Source organism: Rhododendron vialii, chromosome 11a, assembly GCF_030253575.1.
Source record: "Rhododendron vialii isolate Sample 1 chromosome 11a, ASM3025357v1".
Taxonomy (NCBI): Eukaryota; Viridiplantae; Streptophyta; class Magnoliopsida; order Ericales; family Ericaceae; genus Rhododendron; species Rhododendron vialii.
The window spans coordinates 2863363-2884272 of NC_080567.1; the positions used below are offsets into that span (position 1 = coordinate 2863363).

Sequence of the window (20910 nt, forward strand, 5' to 3'; positions counted from 1 at the left end):
TAGAGCTAGGGCTTGCTCAAGCTGAGTGGGTTTCAATCTTTGACTCGAGGTAGGGATTTCTTACTTGTTCTATGCGTTGATGAGTTGAATTTGTGCCTAAATCTCAAGTCTGATCATTGTTTTGAAGTGTATTGTTGGTCATTGAAAACTGTATATCGTGCTGAAATTTCTAGGCGCTACCCGTAGTCCGTTTTTTGTCCTACCTGTAGCCGCTGATCAGAAACTAAACATTTAGGGGTGAGCAAAAAATCCGTGAAACCACGAATCCAATCCAAACCGAAAGATTTGGTTTGGTTTTTTAGCAGTACGATTTAGTCAGGGTTTAAAAAAATTAGAAACCGCATTATATGGTTTGGTTTGTGGATTCACGTTCACGATTATGGTTTCAAACCAATCCGAACCGTATAATACATAATACATATATATATATATATATACATAATATAATGATGATTCACAGAACAAATATGAGAATCTTAGTTAACTACTTTCCTAATTTTATTAATCCTATTAATTATGAGTCACTTATCAGAAATTGAACATTTGTTCTTCTACCCGTAGTCCGTCTTTGGTCCTACCCATAGCCATTCTCATATTCCAATGTCGTGGTTCTTTTCCATGAGTAGTGGTATGTATCTTTATGAGTTCAAGGATGTTAATTTAGATTTAACAAGAAGTATGACGTTAGCTTGATGTATATGATTGCCGAATGCCAAACCGAGAACTCAAAACACTTTATGTGAGGAATATGATTGAAATGGCGCACACGAACGCTGAATGCAAGTTGTGAACTTTGTGACTTGGTGAGGTAATAAGAATCGATGACATGAGTAATGAAACGGTTTAAGGAAACTTGAACGGGGCCTGTCAATTGGCGTGGTGACCGGCAAGGGATGAACAGGGTCCCAAATACCCTGAATGAACGGGTCCACCTATTGGTGCGATGATCGGCAGGGGATGACAGGGGTCCCAAATATCCGGAATGTGCACTTAGAACAAAAGACTCATTAACTATGAAACACGGGACACCTTGAATGTGACAGAGAACTAGTTGAATGTGACAGAGAACTAGTTGATTGTTTCATTTTCAGTTTGTCGTTTCATATGCTCGTTGATTCGTTGAATTCTTGATCTCTTATCCATATATCTTCCTATTGGTGCATGATCATCTCATTGACATATAGCATGAGTATAGAATTCTCTACTAGGCTCGTGTTTGCTCAACCCTATTATTATTTTTAGGTACACCACAAGGGCATTAACATGATGTGCATGGAGTGCATGGTTGATCATTCTTTTGAAAACTAACATGGAAAATTACTTTATCATCTTTTTGTAAAAACCCCTTTTGAGATGTAATTGTAATTTCAAATATCATTTTCATTGTGACTATGGATGACTATAAACTCTTAACTCCTTCCTTTACTATAAGTATTATGTTACTTTGAGCCGTCGAGCCGAGTATGGAACCATTGAATTTAAATTGCAAATTTTGGGAATGAAGTATCTTTTGGGGTATAGTAGTGTGTATTTGAGAGATTTTGTTTATTAGAAGTCATTATTAATTATGTTGAAAATCGAGGGCATGACAGTGACTTCCTACGGTGAGCTTAAGGTGATTTCGAAAGAGAAAGGTTTCTCTCGAAAGGTTTTTGGCTAAATTACTAAACTTATTGGATCGAGGGGGTGGTCGAGTGGTGGTTTAGTGGCAGCCTTGGATGAGTTTCTTGAAGAACTCAAGAACAATGAAGAACAAGGCAAGAACACAAGAGTTTCAAGAGAGAGAAGAAGGATGCAAGGTGTGAGTTGAATGGCATGAGGGGGGGTCCTATTTATAGCAAAAACTTGGCTCCCTCTCTCCCCTCCTTGGCCAAATCTCTCTCTCTCTCTCTTTCTCTTGATTTGTTTCCTTCATGTGTTGTCTAATCTTACCTTTTATCAAGGCATATCCTTCCCTCACTTGTCATTTCTATCTTTAGGCATAAGGCTATATAATCAAGTAGGATCTTAAGGCTTTTAAAAGAAAATTCTAGGTAATTATAGTCTGGAATGCAAGACTTACAAGTCTAATGATGCCAAAGGAGTAGACTTTTCATATTTAGTCAATCCTAAGCTAGGTTATAGCCAAAATCTAGGGTGATTAAGGGCTAGATTCTGGGATGATTAAAGGCTTGATTTTGTGTCTAAAGTAATCTAGGGATGGGTTGTCAAGTTGTAATTAGGCTTAAGGCTAAAAGGGTAGCTTGTGTAAGTGTACAAACACAAGCACACACATGCACCTTTCTCTCTCTCTCTCTCTCTCTCTCTCTCTCTCTCTCTCTCTCCTCTCTCTCTCTCTCTCTCTCTCTCTCTCTCCTCTCTCTCTCTCTCTCTCTCTCTCTCTTCCTATTTCCCATGTGTTTATATATATGTGTATGTGTGTAAGACTAAGTATGTTTAGGTCTAAATAGCCTTATAAGTCTAGGAAAGAGAAATGATTAAAGTTAAGGCTATCAAGTGCTAGATAATACTCAATGGTCAAAACGTTTCCTAGAAAGCGTTTATATATATACTTATATCTATATGTATAGCTAAGTATACTTAGGTACTCAATAGTCCTATTAGGCCTAGAGGAAAGAGTAATGATTAATGGTGGGCTTTCAAGTGCAATGCATTGTCCAATGGTTTGCACTTTTCCTAGAAAGGCTATATATGCATATAGATATGATTATGGTAGCTTATATGCCTAGAAAAATCTAGGAAATGCTACTTATAAGTCAATAATAGGTTCAAGGCTATTACTTATGGAAGAAAAAGCTATGATGATGAATCATGGCCTTCTTGATGTGACAATACATAATCATGGTTGTTTGGAAGAACAAACTTGGTCTTGATTAGACAAGTCCATGGTAGCACTATTTTCTAGACAATAGGAAGTTTTGTTTCTATTACTCAAAGGATAAAAATTACCCTACAAACTATTATTCAATGGGTAAAGAGGACATGCTGAGAAAAGATATTCTTGGAAGAAGTAATGATCAGTAATAAAGTCTTAAAATGACTAGTCATGAAAGTGCAATGATTTCCTAGTCTAGGGTTGAAAAGGTTCAACTAAGGTGTAGAAAGGTTCATCAGGTTCAAAGGTGAGTGGAAAGGTTCATCTAGGAATTAGGAGAATGTAACTAAGTTGAAATGGTAATTAGGTTTCTCTAACTATTTGGTTGGAAGCTAATTCTACTTGCCAAGTAGGATTTCTAGCCAAGAAATATAATTTTAAGATTTTATTTTACTCACTAGGAAAATATACTAGTGCTTCTATAAGCATACTTGTCTTTAGAAAATGACTAAATTGTCCGGGTCGAAAAGAAATAATTTTATAAGTTCCAAATCTAATTATGACGAATCATTAAAAAGGAATTTTAAAAGAAAATTCCAAATAATTAAAATAAAGTTCAAATATTTAACAAAATTTTTATTTACCAAAAATCGGAGTTGTTACAAGAGTGTGTGTGTGTGTGAGTGGGAATATTTGATAAATGGAGTTAAACATTTTCTAGCATGAGTATGTTATTTTGAGTTCCACTTTTTGGCAAAACAAATATGCTTTTGGAATTTTTTTTTTCTTGGGATCTGTCTTCACTTATGCATATAATTAAGGTATGAATATCTCTATGAGCTAGTGTAGCTCACCCTTTCGTTTCAGGTACTCGCCATGACACTTAGCTTGGATTGCACATTGAGTCTCTTGAGAGCTTCATTGGAATCTTTAAGGAGTTGTTTATCATCAAGTTTAATTCATGTCGTGCACTTTACTTGCAATTGAAGGTTGTACCTTTTGATTAGATCATATGTAAAGCTATGTGTAAACTCCTCTCCTTGATTATTATGAAACCCATTTAATTGTAAATGTTTGGGAGAAGAAGAAGCAACTTTGATTCGTTTTTTTTGGATTTACATGACATTTAAGGGTAAATATAGTTGAGAGAAAGACTTTTGTTTGTAGAAAATATATTATTATTTTAGTTGAAAATCGAGGGCGTGACATGGGTGTTCTCATATTTTGTGCTTGTTATCCAGGAGATCAAGAAACAATTTGAGGGTATTGCATTGGAGATTTTCATGGGTTCCCATTTTTGAGCAATTTTTTATTTTAAATTGTAAATTTGGTTTCAACTTCTTCATGAGATTTGAAGTACACTTTTGGCTTGTTCTTGTGACACTTGAATTCATTGAGAGCTTATGATGTGTGACAATGTTTGATTGGGCAATTGGTAGTTTTCTTTACAGAATCAAATTTCAGGCTAGAATTAATGGGTGGAAAGCACGTCACAATGAAATTGAGATGTTTGAAGAGACTCAACAGTGGATGTCATGAGTTATGACCATGGATGGTTAAGTTGTGAATTTCTTTTGTTAGGTTTTGTGTTTGTTTGGGCCTTGAGTTCAGTTTGTTGTTTAAGCTAAAGATATTAATAAGAGGTTGCGCAACATTTTCTCTTTCCTTTCCTTTCGAGTGCCAATAGAGTTTGTGAACTTACAATGTAGGTTTTGAACATATTCTTTGGTCGATTCAGGATATTCAGTTAATACAGTTTGTGTTCTTTGGCTTTTGGGGAATGTTGTGTGAAAGACTTGATAATAAAAAACAAACAGTTACTTGAAAGTTAAGGTATGAATCGTAGAGCTCAAAATTGACACAATTGACTTGGGAATCGGAGTTGAAGGATTCTAACAGTTTTGTGCATGGAATTCTTGAAAATTGGTCAAAGATGGAAACTTATACTTATATAGTGGGAAATTAAAGAGTTGAAGTATTTTTGGTGTCACTTCCATGAATGATAGAAGCATGCATTTAATTATCTATTTCATCTCTTGATTTGATTCTAGAAGGATTCATTGGTGTGAGACCAAGATTAAGATTTGGAGTGTGATGCATATTCATAGACTTTGAATTCGACGATTGGTATAGGGTTACAATTTCGTGGTTATAAACTTGTTGCACTTTCTTGGATCTCTATGGTTGTGAACTCATGTTTTCTTGACTAATGCGTCATTTGTGTATCTTAGATGTTGCATGACTTGGTTGATTTGGCGTATAAGAATAACAATTTCGAGGACAAATTTCTTTAAGGAGGGTAGAATGTAGAGACCCGTAATTAAAATTCATTACTTTTATTTAATTAATTCATATTTGACATATCGTTGACCAAATTAGGGTACGTGAACTATGGGTTATGTTTGATGGGATCCTTTTTGTGTTGTGTATATTTATGCTTACACTTTTATATATAGGTTCAAAGTGGGGGAATCAATAGTTAATGAGAATGATTGTATGTGGTTTGATACTTGAGGGAAAAGGTGTAATATGGCCTATATGTATATATCAATACACCAACACCAGGAAAACGAAACCCACTTTCCCTTTTCTTTTTTTCTTTCCTCACGTCTTCTTCTTCTCTCGTCCTCTCTCTGCTCTCGGCCCACTCTTCCTTTCGCACGCCTAATCAAGGAAAAGCCAACATCATTTCTATACTATCTTGGTGATCTAGACCCATTGATTGCATAGAAAGCTTGGAGGGAGGTCATTCTTGGTGGGTTTGAAGGAGATCAACCTAGGGCTTGCATCAATTTTGGGGGTTTTTTTCAAAACCCATTAGGTAGGGATTTCTCCTCTTTCTTTATTTGTTTATGTGTTGAATTTGTGTAGATTTTGGTGCTTGATCATAGTTTTTCTTGTCCATTGAACCCTTTAAGTTTTTAAAGCCTAGAACTGATTTTTAATCCAAGAGATAGTTGTTTCTAAGGTAGCTCTTGAGTATCTATGTGTTTGAGCATGTTTTTGTAGGGAAAAACTCTATGGGATGGATTGTAAGATTGTGGGTCATATGAATTGGATTGTTTTGACCTTATTATGTGAGATTGAACCCTAAGCTGTTTATTTGTACGTGTGGTGCTGTAATAAATCTAATTGGGTGAAAAACTTACGGAAATAAAATTGTATGATGTGTAAATGACTAATTTCGCCCTATTTGATATGTGGGGATACAATGAATTAATTTAAATAACAAGTTTATTGAGGAATGAGTACAAGTGAGGATAAGGATTGAAATGGGATAAGTGAACACTTAACAGAAAACGAAATGAGAACATTCTAGACCCACCAACGGGTGAGGTGCTAGGCAGGGGGTATCGGTATCCTTTAACTGGCCTGGCAAGAGCAATCGCTCGTAACACATTCACTACAAGAGAATATGCACTACAACAAAAACGGTCTATCGTGACGAAAATTGGCGACGAAATCCAAAATTCGTCGCCAAATGGTACTTTTTGGTGAGGAAATCAGATTTCGTCGTTAAATGGGACTTTTTTCGCGAGAAAATTGAATTTCATCGCCAAACGATACCTATTGGCGACGAAAAAAAAATTTCCTCGTCAAATGGGGCATTTTTGCGAGGAAATTAATTTTTTGTCGGCAATTAGTACAATTTGACGAGGAAATTAATTTTTCGTCGCTGATTGGTACAATTTGACGACGAAATTAATTTTTCGTCGCCAATTCTTAAAAAAATTTAAAAAATTTAGAAAAAAAATAAATTTATTTAAATGAATAATTCTATTTTCTGTGTATATTACATATATTTCACACATTGGTTGATTTGAAAATTCTCAAAAAATGTCTATATATATTTAATTTTGCATAACTATCAACAAAGTGTTAGGTGGCCGAGTGGTTGGAATCATTGTTCAAGGACCCGTGGGTCTCAAGTTCGAGTCTATGCAACAGCAAAGTGGAATTTTTTTTTGAGTTTGGGAGTTTTTGGAGACGAAAATAAATTTCGTCGGCGAAATGTACATTTGACGACGAAAAAATTCGTCGTCGAAGGGTCCAACCCTTTTTGCGTGAAACAAAAGACGATGAAATGGGGTGACGAAATTTTTCATCGCCAAAAGCTTTAGCGATGAATTTGGCTTCTTTGGCGACGAATTTTTTTCGTCATCATAGACCTTTTTTGTTGTAGTGATGCTTTTTTCGTCGACTTTTTTGCGTCAGCAAAAAATGCAGTCAAAAATGCAGTCGCAAAAAAAAAAAATTTTCGATGGCATCTCATCCCGACTCAAAAGTCGTCAATTTTCATCCACCAAGTTGCCATCGCAAAAATAGATTTTTTTTTTTGCATCTGCAAGATACGCCCCGATGTAAATAGTTACTTTTTAGCACATAATAAAAAAATGCGCGCGATCTAAATGGCGGGGTGGGGGGCGAAAAGTTCTAAATTTTTTGGAAGGTTTAAATTAATATTTTTTCCTTTTCCCCAAAACCCCAAATCGATCTTTCTCCTTATATTTTGCTGGGTGTGTTTCAATCGGCTTAAGAATCCTACGAAACCAAATTGAGCAAATCGATCTGTCTCTCCCTCGGTGTGTTTTCTTTCCAAGTCTTAATCAACTGGGTGAATGCTTTCATCTTTTCTTGGTTCCTACTGAAACCCTGTTGATTTAATTTATTTTTCTTTTGCCCTAACTTTTCTCTCTCTCGTTGATGATAACAGAGCACCTCAACGATGACCACTCAGGGGTTTCCGACAAGACAATGAAGACAATTTCTCTCACGTATGTGATTCTACCAAGCAAACTCTCTAATGCTTCAATTTGAGGTTCAGGAGTCGATATTCGACCAAGCAAACTCTCTAATCCTCAACTCTCCCAAGAATCTTTTCCAGGGCTGAACACTATGTACGTCTTCCCTGCTACCTCGGGATTCCACCATTGGTATGCTCTAAGGGGACCTTTATTGTACTCGTTTATTTCCTATCTCTCACCAGTTGTGGTTCTGTGTATTTTGAATCTTTATTGCTATTTATCACATGTATGCTACGATTATTATGAATCCAACTCGGTTGGGAGTTATTTTAATACGACCTAGAGAAGCCCCCAAAAGAACCGAAAGAGATCCCCATGTGTGTGTGTGGGTATTCATAAGAGTTCTTTAAAGAATTTTAGTATTTTAGTTTTGTTGTTGAGATTGAAGAATCCACTTAGAAATAGAAAAATGCAAAATGTCAACACCGTAAGCATGTGGATAATCTGGAATGCGACGTGGCTGTGGTGTCGGATACAAAAGAAATTCATGTTTATCTATTGAATAGTGAGATTAATAGTCTAATAAACTGCAATACAAGGAAAACATTTTTTTTATCAAAATAATCAAAAAAAAAAAAAACATAGGTTTTTCATCGAAAGAAACAAAATATAGAGCTAGGCTTATGGTTTATGTTCCTCGTAGAGACAAAAACCTAGGGCTTAGCCTAACATAAGCAACATGAAAAGCCATGAAGCAGAATGAAAGGCAAGGAAAAGAGACAAACTTTCGAAGAATATTCTCTTCTTCAAAGGAACGTTGTAGCATGCTGAATTGCTCCTTACAACACCACAACTTATGTTGTGGGTGGTGTGGGATGTGGAGCAGGGAGTTGAGGTGGGAGAGTGTGTTGGGGTTGATTTGGGGTATCAGGTGGTTTGGTCCAGGTTTCAGTTGGAGGGAGGGGTATTCATTTTGGTTGGATTGGAGTATTTTCATTAGAAGTTATGTATGGTAGGTCAGGGGGCTAGAGTTAGCTTTTGGGATGTCTGTTTTGGTTGGTTCAAAGGTTTTACTTCTATAAGTTGGGCTTTGGGCGAGTGTTTATTGGGTGTGGGTGTTTTGTGGGCATCTGTTTTGCTGGAAAATGATTTATGCTGTGGTTTTTTTGATGCTGCTGAGTGCTGGATGCTACTGCTGCTGGTTGTTCGCTAATATGTGCGGGTTATGATTCTTGTTGGTGTCTTATGCGTTTTGATGCTTTGCCGCAAATTTTTGGTGTCTCTGTTGCTGCTGATTTTTGGATAGATTTATTTGCTGGGAGTTGTTTGTTTTGAATCCAATGAAGATCTTGAGCCAATTTTACCTCGATGTACCCATTATCGCTTTTTTATAAATTTTTGTTTTGCCGATCAAAAGTAGTTGTGTGCTTGAAATGGGAAAACAGAGAAGAGTATTAGTGTTTTGTTTAATCGTCTAGAACTAGCTTAAGCGGCTAGTCTAGTATACTTAACATTTTTTTTTTTTGGGTAAGTAAAGATATCAATATTCAAGAAAAGGGTAGTGAAAGGGGTCTAGGTCCATTGAGAGGTCTCGTAATCATTGGATCTCAGAATGACCTTAGAGCCTCTCAAGTTGAAGGCATAAACTTACAGGTGGATCTTAATCCAAAGAGCCTCAGGAGACAGTTAAGAAACCAAACATATGACGAATGTATTAACTCAGGAGAGTGTGACATTGTGGAAAACTCTACTTTTGAATTCCAAAGCCAGATACAAATTGTGGCCCGGAATGAACTCCAGTTAACAACCATGGCTGGTACAAGATTAGGAGTGGATTTTGATGAAAAGGGTACATTAATGGAGTGAAGTCTAGAGTCTCAAAAAAGAGGGAATTATTGTATTATTTGCACGTTCTCTCCTATATGAGTAATATTTGTAATTTAAACAGTTTTGTCATGTTGATTCATTGTTCTCTTTGACTTCTATTTCTGAAAATTGGTAATTTTAAAATGTGGTATTTTAACAACTTGTTTATATATTTCTGTGTATATGGTTAAGGGGACTACTGGAACTCACGTGGGTTTGTGTGATTTGCTTAATATTGTGTCCTCTATTTGGCTTTTTCTTTTCGTTCAAGTGTGACCTTTTTCGTATGTTGCATTATCCTCTTTATTTTTCTTTCCTCAATTTAGCGACTGAGCATACTTGAATTTTTTGGAGTAGGTAGGTAGTATGCATTTGTGTGTACTACTATGGATGGCTCACTGACATTGTGGAAATTCGATACACTAATGATACAAAATACGTGATGTTCAAGTGTGACTGGATTGATAATATTCATGGGAAGAAAGAAGACGCCTTCAAATTTACATCGGTCAATTTCAACCATTTGTTGTACCGAGAGGATCAAGCTACCAATGAACCTTACATTTTGGCATCCCAAGCAGAACAGGTTTGGTATGCTTAATGAGAAGTTGATGGCTCATCTCGGGCGTATGGGGGCTCAAATGGCCTTATTTCAGACCAACAGAGGGACAAATTAAACTGAACAGGTGGTTTCTAAATGTTTGGATTTTTTTTTTTGTATATAGATTTAAAGCATGTCATAGTGACAAATGGTATTTGGTATATTATAGGTTTCGAATGTCGCTAGGAGGCAACCTATAATTAGGGCCTATGTGGGAAATGACTTCCAAGATGGTGACCAAGGTTCCTCTCCTTTACCAGCACATTCTCCACAACTTGATGGACATGTATGTTCAGTTTAAGTTCCAGTAAACACATGTAAAGGTATTCAGCATTTATTATTCTTGAAGCATATTTAGTGTGGTTCAAAGAGGTTTTTCTGGAATACCCATGATAGATTGCTTTTGTGATGAATATATATATATATATGGTATTGTCATATGGACAGCAAGATTCAGTCAGGTGTACGGACATTAGTATTTAAGGAAACTAACTAATCTGGTTGTAAATTAACTTTAGTGTAATAAACGTGCGAATTCAACTACTTGATGCGACCAAAGGATGTCAACCAAGACTGTCCAAACCACTTACTATTAAGTTTACCGTTAGTTGATATAGCTGTGTTGGAGCATTTTCTCCGTAAGGCAGATCTGAAATCTGCAAATTCTACTCGACTTGTCTGTGCTTGTGGTTACAAGAATGACAAAGGGCATATTGACCCGTAGTCTTCCGTCAATAATTTTGTTTTTGTATATTCTGGCTTTTTTGCCCCCAACTCCGATCATTAACGGGCATGAAAGTGTCCTATGAAATCATCTCCTATTCGTATTGAATGAAGGGTTGACTAGACCCGAGAATGAGAATCAAGGGCTAAATAACGCCTTAGGATTTCTATTTCTATTTTCTTACTGACCCTCTCGTGCCACTGCTCTGTCGCTGCCAATCATTAATGGGCATGAAAGTGTCCTATGAAATCTTAGGGATGTGTGTGAAGATACCATCGCAACCAGACAAAAAAAGAAGGGGGGAATAGGAAAAGGGAAAAAAAAGGAGATTAAGGGCCAGCCTCCATATACAAAAAAACTGCTACAGAAAGTATACAAAAATCTGGACGCTTATCTGCCCCAAACCGACTGTCCGAATCATTGTTGCCTTCAAATTTAAGAAAGATCCTGTAACAACTCCGATTTTTAGTAAATAAAAATCTCGTTGTTTATTCAAATTCTTTAATTTCTCTTGGATGGCTTTATAATTTTCTCGTTGATTTCTATTTGGATTTTAGGCCTTTAAAATTTGTTTCTTGATTAAAAGCCCTACTTGGCAAATATAGTTAGCTTCTAACCAATTAGTTAGAGAAACCTAACTACCAAACCATTTAGTTACCTTTTAACCATTACCCATTGGACAATAAAAGTTAGGGAAACTTTTATCCATTGGACAATATGATTTCCATTAAAATATCTAAGTTAGATTTGTTAGGTACATATATACAATTATATATAGATATATATATGTCCACATGATTAAAAGGACATGTAGTCTGTCAAAGTCTTATTTAAGTATTACCTTATTCTTTTTATCCATTGGTCAATAACCGCTAAGGAAATTATTACCCATTGGATAATAGCATTAGTCTTGCCAACAAGTACAATGGTTATTTTATTAAATCATTTCCTAGATTTCCCATGGGATGATATATGTATATATATATATATATATATATATGTGTGTGTGTGTGTATGTACTTTATAATATATTACCCTAAGATATCCTAAGTACATAACCTAGTATTATAATAAGATCATGTGCCTAATTGGACTATTTTAATGGGGAATTTTGATCTTATAATTTTATATTGGATATTGGAAATCTACCTAGATCTCATGGTACTATAATATACATATTTGGACTTGTACACACACACACACACACACACACACACACACATATATATATATATATATATATAAACCTACAAAACACGTGTTTATTTGAATTGTTTAATCGAAAATCTTGACTTGATATTTTATTAGATCACATAGTACCTTAAGTACATTTTTATATATATGTATTCATTAGTACAAGAAGTATATCTATACATATATGTACTAGTACTAGGAGAGAGAGAGAGAGAGAGAGAGAGAGAGAGAGAGAGAGGCCGGGAGAGAAAGAGAGAGAGAGTGATGTGTGTGCATGTGTTGCTCACTCAATCTAGTCAACTTCTTTTGGCCAACTTCTCACACAATCAAGTACAACCAAATCTAGATTTTCCTTACTCTTCCATATACAAACAAGTGTCCTAAGTACTAGACAAGACTAGGAACCCTTTAGAATAACCTAAACTTGTCCTAGAATGGATGAGAAAGAAGGAAAGATCTTGCATGCTTTCAAGGCTTGAAATGACAACACAATGGAACAAAATCCATTGGACAAAGAGAGGGAGAGTGGCCGGCCAAGAGGGAGGAGAGAGGACCAAGATTTTGGCTATAAATACAAGGCCATTCCAAGTCATTCTCACACCTTCACTCCTTTGCTCTCACTTCTCTCTAGAAACCATTTTCGTTTTCCAGACAGCCTACTGCCCTTCACAAATCCTCATTTTTCTCCTGCTTAAAGTAGTTCTTAGAACCAACGCCCTTCGGGAAAGTTGTAGAGCACTTCGAGACCTTCAAGTTAGACCCAAGAACCACCCTAATCAGTCAAGAAATGACAAAGATACTAACATCCGAAGTTCAGTAAAAATCTTGGATTTCCAGTTCCAGACAGCATACTGTCTCTTCCTTTATCACCATTTTTCTCCTACCTAAAGTAGCTTCTAGGATCAACTTCCTTCACAAAAGTTGTAGAGCACTTCTAGAGCTTCGATTTCGACCCAAGAACAATCATATTCGACCAAAGATTGACCAAGTTACTGCCATCCAAAGTTTGGTCCAAATTTGCGAGTTTCACCACCCGTAGAATTTTCCAACTAGCTTATTCGGCCCCGACTAGTTTCGGATCAAGGTAGATTAATCTCTACTCATTCTCCCTTGTATAACTTTAGTTGTTTTTGCTTATGATACGGCAAGTTAAAGTATTAGAAATAATTAGCAAGTTCGTTTTACTAAAATCTTGAAATGAAATTACAATTGTAGAATCATCTTATTCCCTATCCCTAAGTATATGTAGGATTCTTTGTTCACCAACTCTACGTATAAGAACCGCATGTTAGAAAGTAGAATGTCCTTACTCTTTAGTTCAAAGTATAACATGGAATATGTCTAGGTAGATAAGGTTATCTATCTTGTGTTCGGATTGCATGATAGGCAACGACTTATTTTCGCTAAAGAAAGTATGAACATGATGAATAATTGATTGTTACTCCATTAAACATATGTTGTTTATAACTTCCCACAAAAGAAGAAAGAACGGTTTTCGAAAGATAGAAACTTAATCATTGATAGAAGTATTCGTATTTTGATCTTTATGATAGTTATGAGTTTGCATACATAAATTGCTTGTATTACTAGTGGTATAATGTTGAGTTGGATGTTCTTGTTAGTTAAAGATTTCAATGAATGATGTCATATGTGAAAAGTCCTACCGCGGATTCGATGCATGAAAACGAGACATGGAAATCGAGAAAGTAGAAACATGACACCTAGGGTGTTGTTAATGAATAGGCATGTTTTGAAAAGGGTGAAATGTTTTGGAAATCGCAATGTGGTTGGACGTGGTAGCCCATTGTATGGTGTGTGTTTTGTGTGCCAATGGGAACCCGGGACGGCGGAACCATTGTGAGGATACTCGGGAGACCGGAACGGCGGAACCGAGGTTGGGTGTGTGGTTTGGTTATCCTCGGAGAGGAGCCAATGCAATGTGTGCCAATGGAAACCCGGGACGGCGGAACCATTTTAAGGATACTCGAGAGACCGGAACGGCGGAACCGAGGTTGGGTGTGTTAAAAACGATTTTTAAAATGTGATATGGTTATGAAATGTGGAAAATGGTGACACAGTCTACGAGGAATCGCGTAGGAGAAACTCAGAAAATCATAGACACCAACGTTAGTTTGGATAATGAATGTGGATGTGTCATTGTTTGTTAAATATGTTTGAACTATGTGGAAATCGTTGATTTTATGGTCTATTATTTGTAAGTTAAGGGTTAGAGGGTATGGGTTATTCTATTGAGCGTTGTAGCTCATGGTGTTACCTTTTTGGTGACCCTGACATATTATATTGGTGGCGACGCCGGTATAATGTGTCAGACCTCATAGATGAACAGGACGAGCTGTATACATTGGAGGCCTTCAGAGCCGAGGAGCTTGCTAGGATGGAAGAGCAGGCGGAGCAGTAGTTAGGAACCCTAGTTCCCTCCTTTGTTGGTTAAAAGTACTCTTTTAAGACTTTGTGATGTAATAATGAGCCAGACTCACTTTGTTTTTGTAATAAAATGTCTTATTAACATACCCAGAATTTGGGGGCGTTACAGATCCACCTTTTTGTCTTGTAATTATATGGACGTTAACCCCATGTGACCTTAATTTGCTGCATTTCTTTGCTTGTATAATCAATTCTACACTCAGCTTCAATATATGTATATATACTCGACAACTTGTCCAGTTGCTCTTCAAACTTGGAACAGAACCAGCCACTTCAATCTTCAAGGTGCATGGATTTACATTGCCTTGATGATGGTACCTGAATCTTTGTCTAGCTGATTTCTTTTATCACTATATGGTCAGCAAATATAAAAATGTGAGTACTAAACCTTGCTTCTGATTGTAGGATGGTCAAAAAGTATGCTTGGTGAGTTACACTATTCCAAAACACGATGTGGCGGAGGGAATTGTTATTAGTAAGGACCCGTTGGTGAAAGTAGATGGAAAGCCATTGGGTTTTGATTTTTGGAAAGTGCTCATTAAGAAAACAAAATACCTAATGCTTCTTTGGAAATACCTCGCAAAAAATTTCGCACAGTTGGAGTTGGAGAAGCTGTTGGCTGCCCTGTTGCTTGGAGGTCTTGTGATGTATGTTAATTACGATAAAACATTATTGTTTCATGTGATTGGAAATGCATATATCGATCAGCATCTTATTCTCATATATTTTCTTTTTTGGGTGTTTGTCGAGGAATAAAGTGTGCAACGATGAACAAGCTAGATGCAATATTTTGGGTTCCGCTTGTTTTGCATTCTAACCGAGGTTCTTATTTTGTTGAGGACTTAACTGTGCAACGATCAAGAAGATGCAATATTTTGGGTTTCACTTATTTTGCGTTGTAGTGTTAAACAAACTAAACTGAGGTTCCTGTTTTGTTTGACGTACTATTGGCTATGTCTATTTTAGGTTTTATTTCCGGAACATATTACTCTCGGGAGTATTCGAGTATTGTTATATATATATATATGGATCTCTTGGGATTGAATGAATGGGTAAGTTGTGAAAATTGGCTGCGTTTTTTGATCAAATGACGGTTTTTGTATTATAGACATGTTTTGGATGGAGTGGTGGTGTTTCATATGTCCAGAAAATTATGCAGGCTAGCTAGCATATATTAGATGCCCGGCCAATGTACATAAAGCTTTTAGTTGGCTGTTTAGGTGTTCTCTTTTTTTGTGACAGCATATGCCCGACACAAAAAGACGAAAGATATATCTGAACCATTGGCGATGGCGTGGGCCGACGAAAAAAATGTTTTTAGCATCGGCACGACCACCCGATGCTAATTACCTTATGATTTTCAAATTTTTTGAGTCGGGAAGAATGCCGATGCAAACAAACTATTAGAGACAGCACATGTCGACGCAATAACTGTGCGACGGCACATGCCGACGCAAAAACCTTTTTGAGACCCCACCATTTTTGTCCCCCAAATGCCGACGCGTTGCCGACGCAAAAAACAAGTCCCGTCGCAAAAGGTGTCCCTGCCGACGCAAATAGGTCGACGCAAATAGCATATTCTCTTGTAGTGATTCTAGACCCACCAATGGGTGAGGTGCTAGGCAGGGGGTATCGGGATACCTTTAATTGGCCTGGCATGAGTAATCGCTCGTAACACATTCTAGACCCACCAACGGGGTGAGGTGCTAGGCAGGGGGTATTAGGATCCCTTAATTGGCCCGGTAGGAGCATTCGCTAATGACACATTACGAGGAAAAGAAACTGAGTTACGAGATTGATTAAATGATGGCTAATGTGGAAGTATGTAAGAACGGTTGAAGTGGGATATTGCTTCTTCAAACTATGTTTGTTATTTGCTAGAGTTGTAAATACTTTGCTTCTGTTGATTCATTTATATTGGATTATTTTGATGCCTTTACATGAAGTTGAGTACATGGGCACTTATTGATATTTTGGGTACGATAAAAAGAATTTGGTGAATTGTTTGGCATAATGTATAGTTGATATATGTCGAGGTGCGAAACATTAATGAATGTCTTTTTTTTTTGTTGGGATTTTGCAAGTTAAACTAATAATAGAGACTAGATGATGGTGATTCGTTAGATGGTAAATTGAGTTTTAAAATAGATGGCGTGGGTGTGTGTCATGTGTGAAAGGGAGTTCTAAGTTTTTTTTTTAAAGTTGGGATTGTATTTTATACTCTACTTGTAGTCAAAAAGTCGCTCCTATTATAATGTCCCTTAGCACTTATCATATCATGTACATCTAAAGTTAGTAGAGATTTTTCCTACTGGACAAGTGTATGCTCAACCCTTTATTTTTTAGGTACAAATCAAGGTCAGTAGCATGGGGTGATTGACGTGCATTGTTGGACCCACAATTAATTGAGAGCTTACATAGGAGAGTTACCGTATCACCTTATGTAGAATCCTTTTATTTTTTTTCTTAAAAATGTAACTCTATTGTCATATAATAAAGTTGGGACGATTGTAAAATTATTATCTCTTTTCTTCCTTCGATAACTTCTGGATTGTTAGGCTTTGGTCCCTTCGAGGTAAATGATGAAAGAATTTTGGCATGGTTTTTATGGAATTTATTGTATGGAAATGATGATATTTTTATTTATGAGAAATTTATTAATTCTATGTTTAAAATCGAGGGCTTGACATGGGATGTGTGATCCTTCTGGTGATATCAGCAACACTCCAATTCTGAATCCCTTTTGATTGGCAGCTCCATCAAAATATAGCTTCCAAACATTTTCTACCATAGTCATTACTTCTTCGTCAGCGAATTTCAATGCAGCGTCTTCCAACCCTTCAATCGGATGGTCTACTAAGAACACAGCGATTGCTCTTCCTTTAATGGACTTCCTTGTGACATACGTAAGTACAAACTCTGCCAGCAAGAGCAGCTAACGTGCTAACTTACCATTAAGTGTGGGCTTCTCAAACATATATTTGACAGGGTCCATTTGAGAAATCAGCACTACTGAGTAAGCAAGCATGTAGTGTCTTAGCTTTTTGGAGGCCCAGAAAAGAGCCCAACATGTCTTTTTCTAGTGAAGTGTACCTTTCCTCGCATCCAACCATCTTTTTTCTTAGATAGTAAATTTTCTTTTCAACCCCATCGTCTCCCTTTTGTGCTAGCATGCACCACATTGAGGATGAGGTGACGGACAAGTATAGGATCAAAGGTTTTCTTGGGACAGGCAGCATTAGAACAGATGGATTTTGAAGATATCTCCAAATCGCATCGAAGGCCCTTTGGTACTTGTCGTCGCACTTGAATTGGACTCCCTTCTTGAGTAGACGAAACATCAGCTCGCAAGTCAAAGTTAACTTGATGTTTAGCACAAAAAGCATTCAAGGACTAAGCATGGGCATGCCAAGACTTGTCGCGTCCAATGTAAAGGACTGGATGCCCTTTTTTGACTTCTAACCATGAGAGCAAAAGAGTGTGATCTTAAGGGTGAGATCACAAGTGGTTCGTGGTTTGCCACAATGGTTGTGGACTTCATAATTTTCTAACTGTAGTGGCCTTGGTAACGAGCCCGGTGACCGTGCCAGATGCCGGGAACCGAGGTCTAGATGTTCGCACAGAGCTCGCGCAAGGAAAGTTTGTTATGCCAGAAGGGACTAAAAGAGGATACGTGGCAAACGCAATCATTATGATCAGATCTGACCATGTGCTCCGTAACCGTTTCGCTCCTGTCGTCACATATGACGTCACCCAAGGCGGTTACCCGAGCGTATCTTCCACGCGCTAGCTTGGAGGGCAAGTAAACCTAGGTCTATAAAGGTAAAGGGATACTCATCTTTGAGAGGCATGTCATTCTTCTCTAACCCTAGATCTATATTCTCCCCTGAGGTCTAACTTGATCGTCAGAGGGTCACTGGGCTACTCCAGCCCTAGTGACTTGTTGCAGGTCCAGAAGCAGGAGAACGAATTAGCGGAAGGAGAACCCTAACCCAGGCCAAGGTCCTATCAAATCGAACCCCTACAATTGGTGACTCTGCTGGGGACCTAGCCACCCTTTCAGCATCCACTTCCCCCTTTCTGCTTCGTTCAGCGTTCCTGAATTGAACATGGTTGAGATCGACGACACGCAGCACGGTGGTACCGCCCACAGGCTCGGTTCCCTCGTGGACCACAGCCTGGCTTCCGCTGGAGCAACCGCCCTAAGAAAGACCCATATATCCGTTGGAGTTGGCGCCGAAGCGTCAAATCCAGACGCAGGCCCATCCTCCGAACTCCACTCCTACATCCGCCATCTTGAGCGGAAAATCGATGATCTCACGACGGTGATGGAGCGCGACAGACACGTCCGAGACGAGTTGGCGGAGATCAAACACCTCCTTCAAATCTCCCCGTCTCATTCCTCCGGGAGTCGCGGCAGAAGGAAGGGTCGTCACACGCCCCCTCGCAGCCGCGACGTCGGTCACCTGCTGGAGCACAGATCCCGCCCCTCAGTCAAGGATCGTCTCAAGTCACTAAGAGCGGCGGACGCTTGAGCCGCAAAAGACACGTCGCACAGGGACCGTTCCCGCTCCGCCATGTAGCTTCGAAGGAGACCATCGGCCTTCGAGAGGCTCGGTGCTGGGAGCGTCTCTGCCTCCTCCACCCACTCGGTCCGAGTGGGCAAGACAGGCCGGGAATCTACCCCGAGCCTCACAAGGGCAGCCAGGGGAGATGACGGCCTTGTGGAGTTCCAGACCAGGGGATACCGCGAGAGCCTGAACGGCCCCGGAGCCAGAAGTCCCATCGTCTCGCACCACAGCGGCGCACACAGTAGGAGCCCAGTCACTGACCGCCTCGAGCCTTCCTCTCGGGACAGCTACCGCCATCACCGCCAAGAATGCCCTCCCAGGAAATCGGTTAGTGTTGCTCCAAAGAGAAAGGAATATGAACGATTGGACAAACTTGTCCCCAAGAAGCGTACAGCGACTGAGCGTCCAGACGGCCTCAACCGTTCGATCCGACCTCATCGCGACGCGCGACTTACACGACTCACGACCTCCCCTTTTACGAGAGAGATCGACTTGGTTACCCCCCCTAAGGGATTCACCCAACCCAAGTTTGCCAAATATGATGGCAAGACCGAGGCATACACTCATTTGGTTCAGTACAAGCTCGTCATGTCTTTGTTTCTTCGGAACGAACCCTCGGACGATGCCTTCTTTGTTTCTTTAAGGCCTACTTGGAGCAGCTTGTTGCGGGTGGCCACCTCGGCAACTTCATCTATCACGAGAAGACAACGGCTCGGGCACAACGTACCGAAACCAACACTGAGGAAGAGGTCCAGACGATCCACGTCATACACGATCCTCTAAACTCTGAGGCCGCTCACATCATCCGGGACGAGCTGAACGAGGCCTCCTTCTCCAAGCAGGTCATATTGGTCGGTCCCGAACCGAAACGCCCCAGAATCGATGACAGTTCCAAATGGACGATAACATTCACCGAGAAGGATCTCGACCGCATCCAGCTTCCCCACAATGACGCCCTCGTAGTCACGCTATGCATCGGAACTTTCAATGTCCGTCACGTCCTCGTGGACCAGGGCAGCTCGGCCAAAGTCATGTACTACTCTCTGTTCAAGGATCTGAAGATTCCCGACACTGACCTCCGTCCCTTCGAAGTTCCTCTTATCGGCTTCAACGGAGCACCGGTCTGGCCCATCGGCATGGTCACTCTTCCAGTCCGTGCCGGCTCGGTGACTCTTGAAATGGAATTTGTGGTAGTCGACGTCCCTAGCCCTTACAACGCAATTGTCGGGCGCACCTGGCTGCATAAGCTTAAGGCAATTGCCACCACTTATCACCAAGTGGTCCGTTTCATCGGTACTCATGGGCACCAGGAAGACTTGTACGGAGATCAAACTGCGGCAAAGAAGTGCTACGTCAACGCCGTCCGAAGTAATAAATAGACCTCCCGGGTTAATCTCATTGAAGTCCCCGAGGCCCCAATTTTGGAGGACGTCGGTAGACCCGCGGACGACAAGACCATAGAAGACGTGGCCACCATCCCAATAACCGAAGACGGTTCCCGCTTCTTCCTTGTCTGTTCCTCACTTAGTGATACTGATCGGAATGAGACGGTAGCTTTTCTCAACCGGAACATCGAAGTGTTCGCTTGGACCCCATATGAGATGCCCGGGGTCGACCCCTCCTTCATTTGCCACGAACTCAACATCGACCGAGCCAAACGCCCAATCGTACAAAAGGCACAACGGTCCTCTCCTGTTCATTCCGAGGCCGTTATTGAAGAAGTCAACCGACTCCTGAACGCAGGGGCAATTAGAGAGGTCCAGTACCCTAAGTGGCTAGCCAACACTGTCGTAGTCAAGAAAAAGAATGGCAAATGGCGGGTCTGCGTCGATTACTCAAACCTCAACGACGCCTACCCAAAGGACTTCTTTCCCCTTCCTCGTATTGACCAGCTCGTCGACGCCACCTCCGGACACAAGAGACTCAGCTTCTTGGATGCCTACCGGGGC

The 20910-nt window shown here is 39.4% G+C and overlaps 1 protein-coding gene and 2 long non-coding RNA genes across 3 annotated transcripts in view; 2 read left to right on the forward strand and 1 right to left on the reverse strand.

Annotated features, from left to right (window-relative positions):
* LOC131308135 (uncharacterized) overlaps positions 1-3886 on the forward strand; it is a 31513-nt gene extending 27627 nt beyond the window's left edge. The window contains exon 2 of the long non-coding RNA XR_009194328.1: positions 3683-3886. This is a non-coding gene — a long non-coding RNA (uncharacterized LOC131308135). The remainder of the gene's footprint in view (positions 1-3682) is intronic.
* Positions 3887-7422: 3536 nt separating this feature from the next.
* On the forward strand, positions 7423-14985 carry LOC131308136 (uncharacterized). Its single transcript, XR_009194329.1, has 3 exons — positions 7423-7749; positions 10197-10313; positions 14796-14985. It is a non-coding gene; the product is annotated as an uncharacterized LOC131308136 (long non-coding RNA).
* Positions 14986-17359: 2374 nt separating this feature from the next.
* On the reverse strand, positions 17360-19258 carry LOC131306760 (uncharacterized). Its single transcript, XM_058333183.1, has 2 exons — positions 19139-19258; positions 17360-17752 (listed from the first exon to the last, which is right to left on the reverse strand). Exons 1-2 carry the CDS (start codon positions 19256-19258, stop codon positions 17360-17362), a joined length of 513 nt encoding a protein of 170 aa, XP_058189166.1.
* Positions 19259-20910: the final 1652 nt, after the last annotated feature.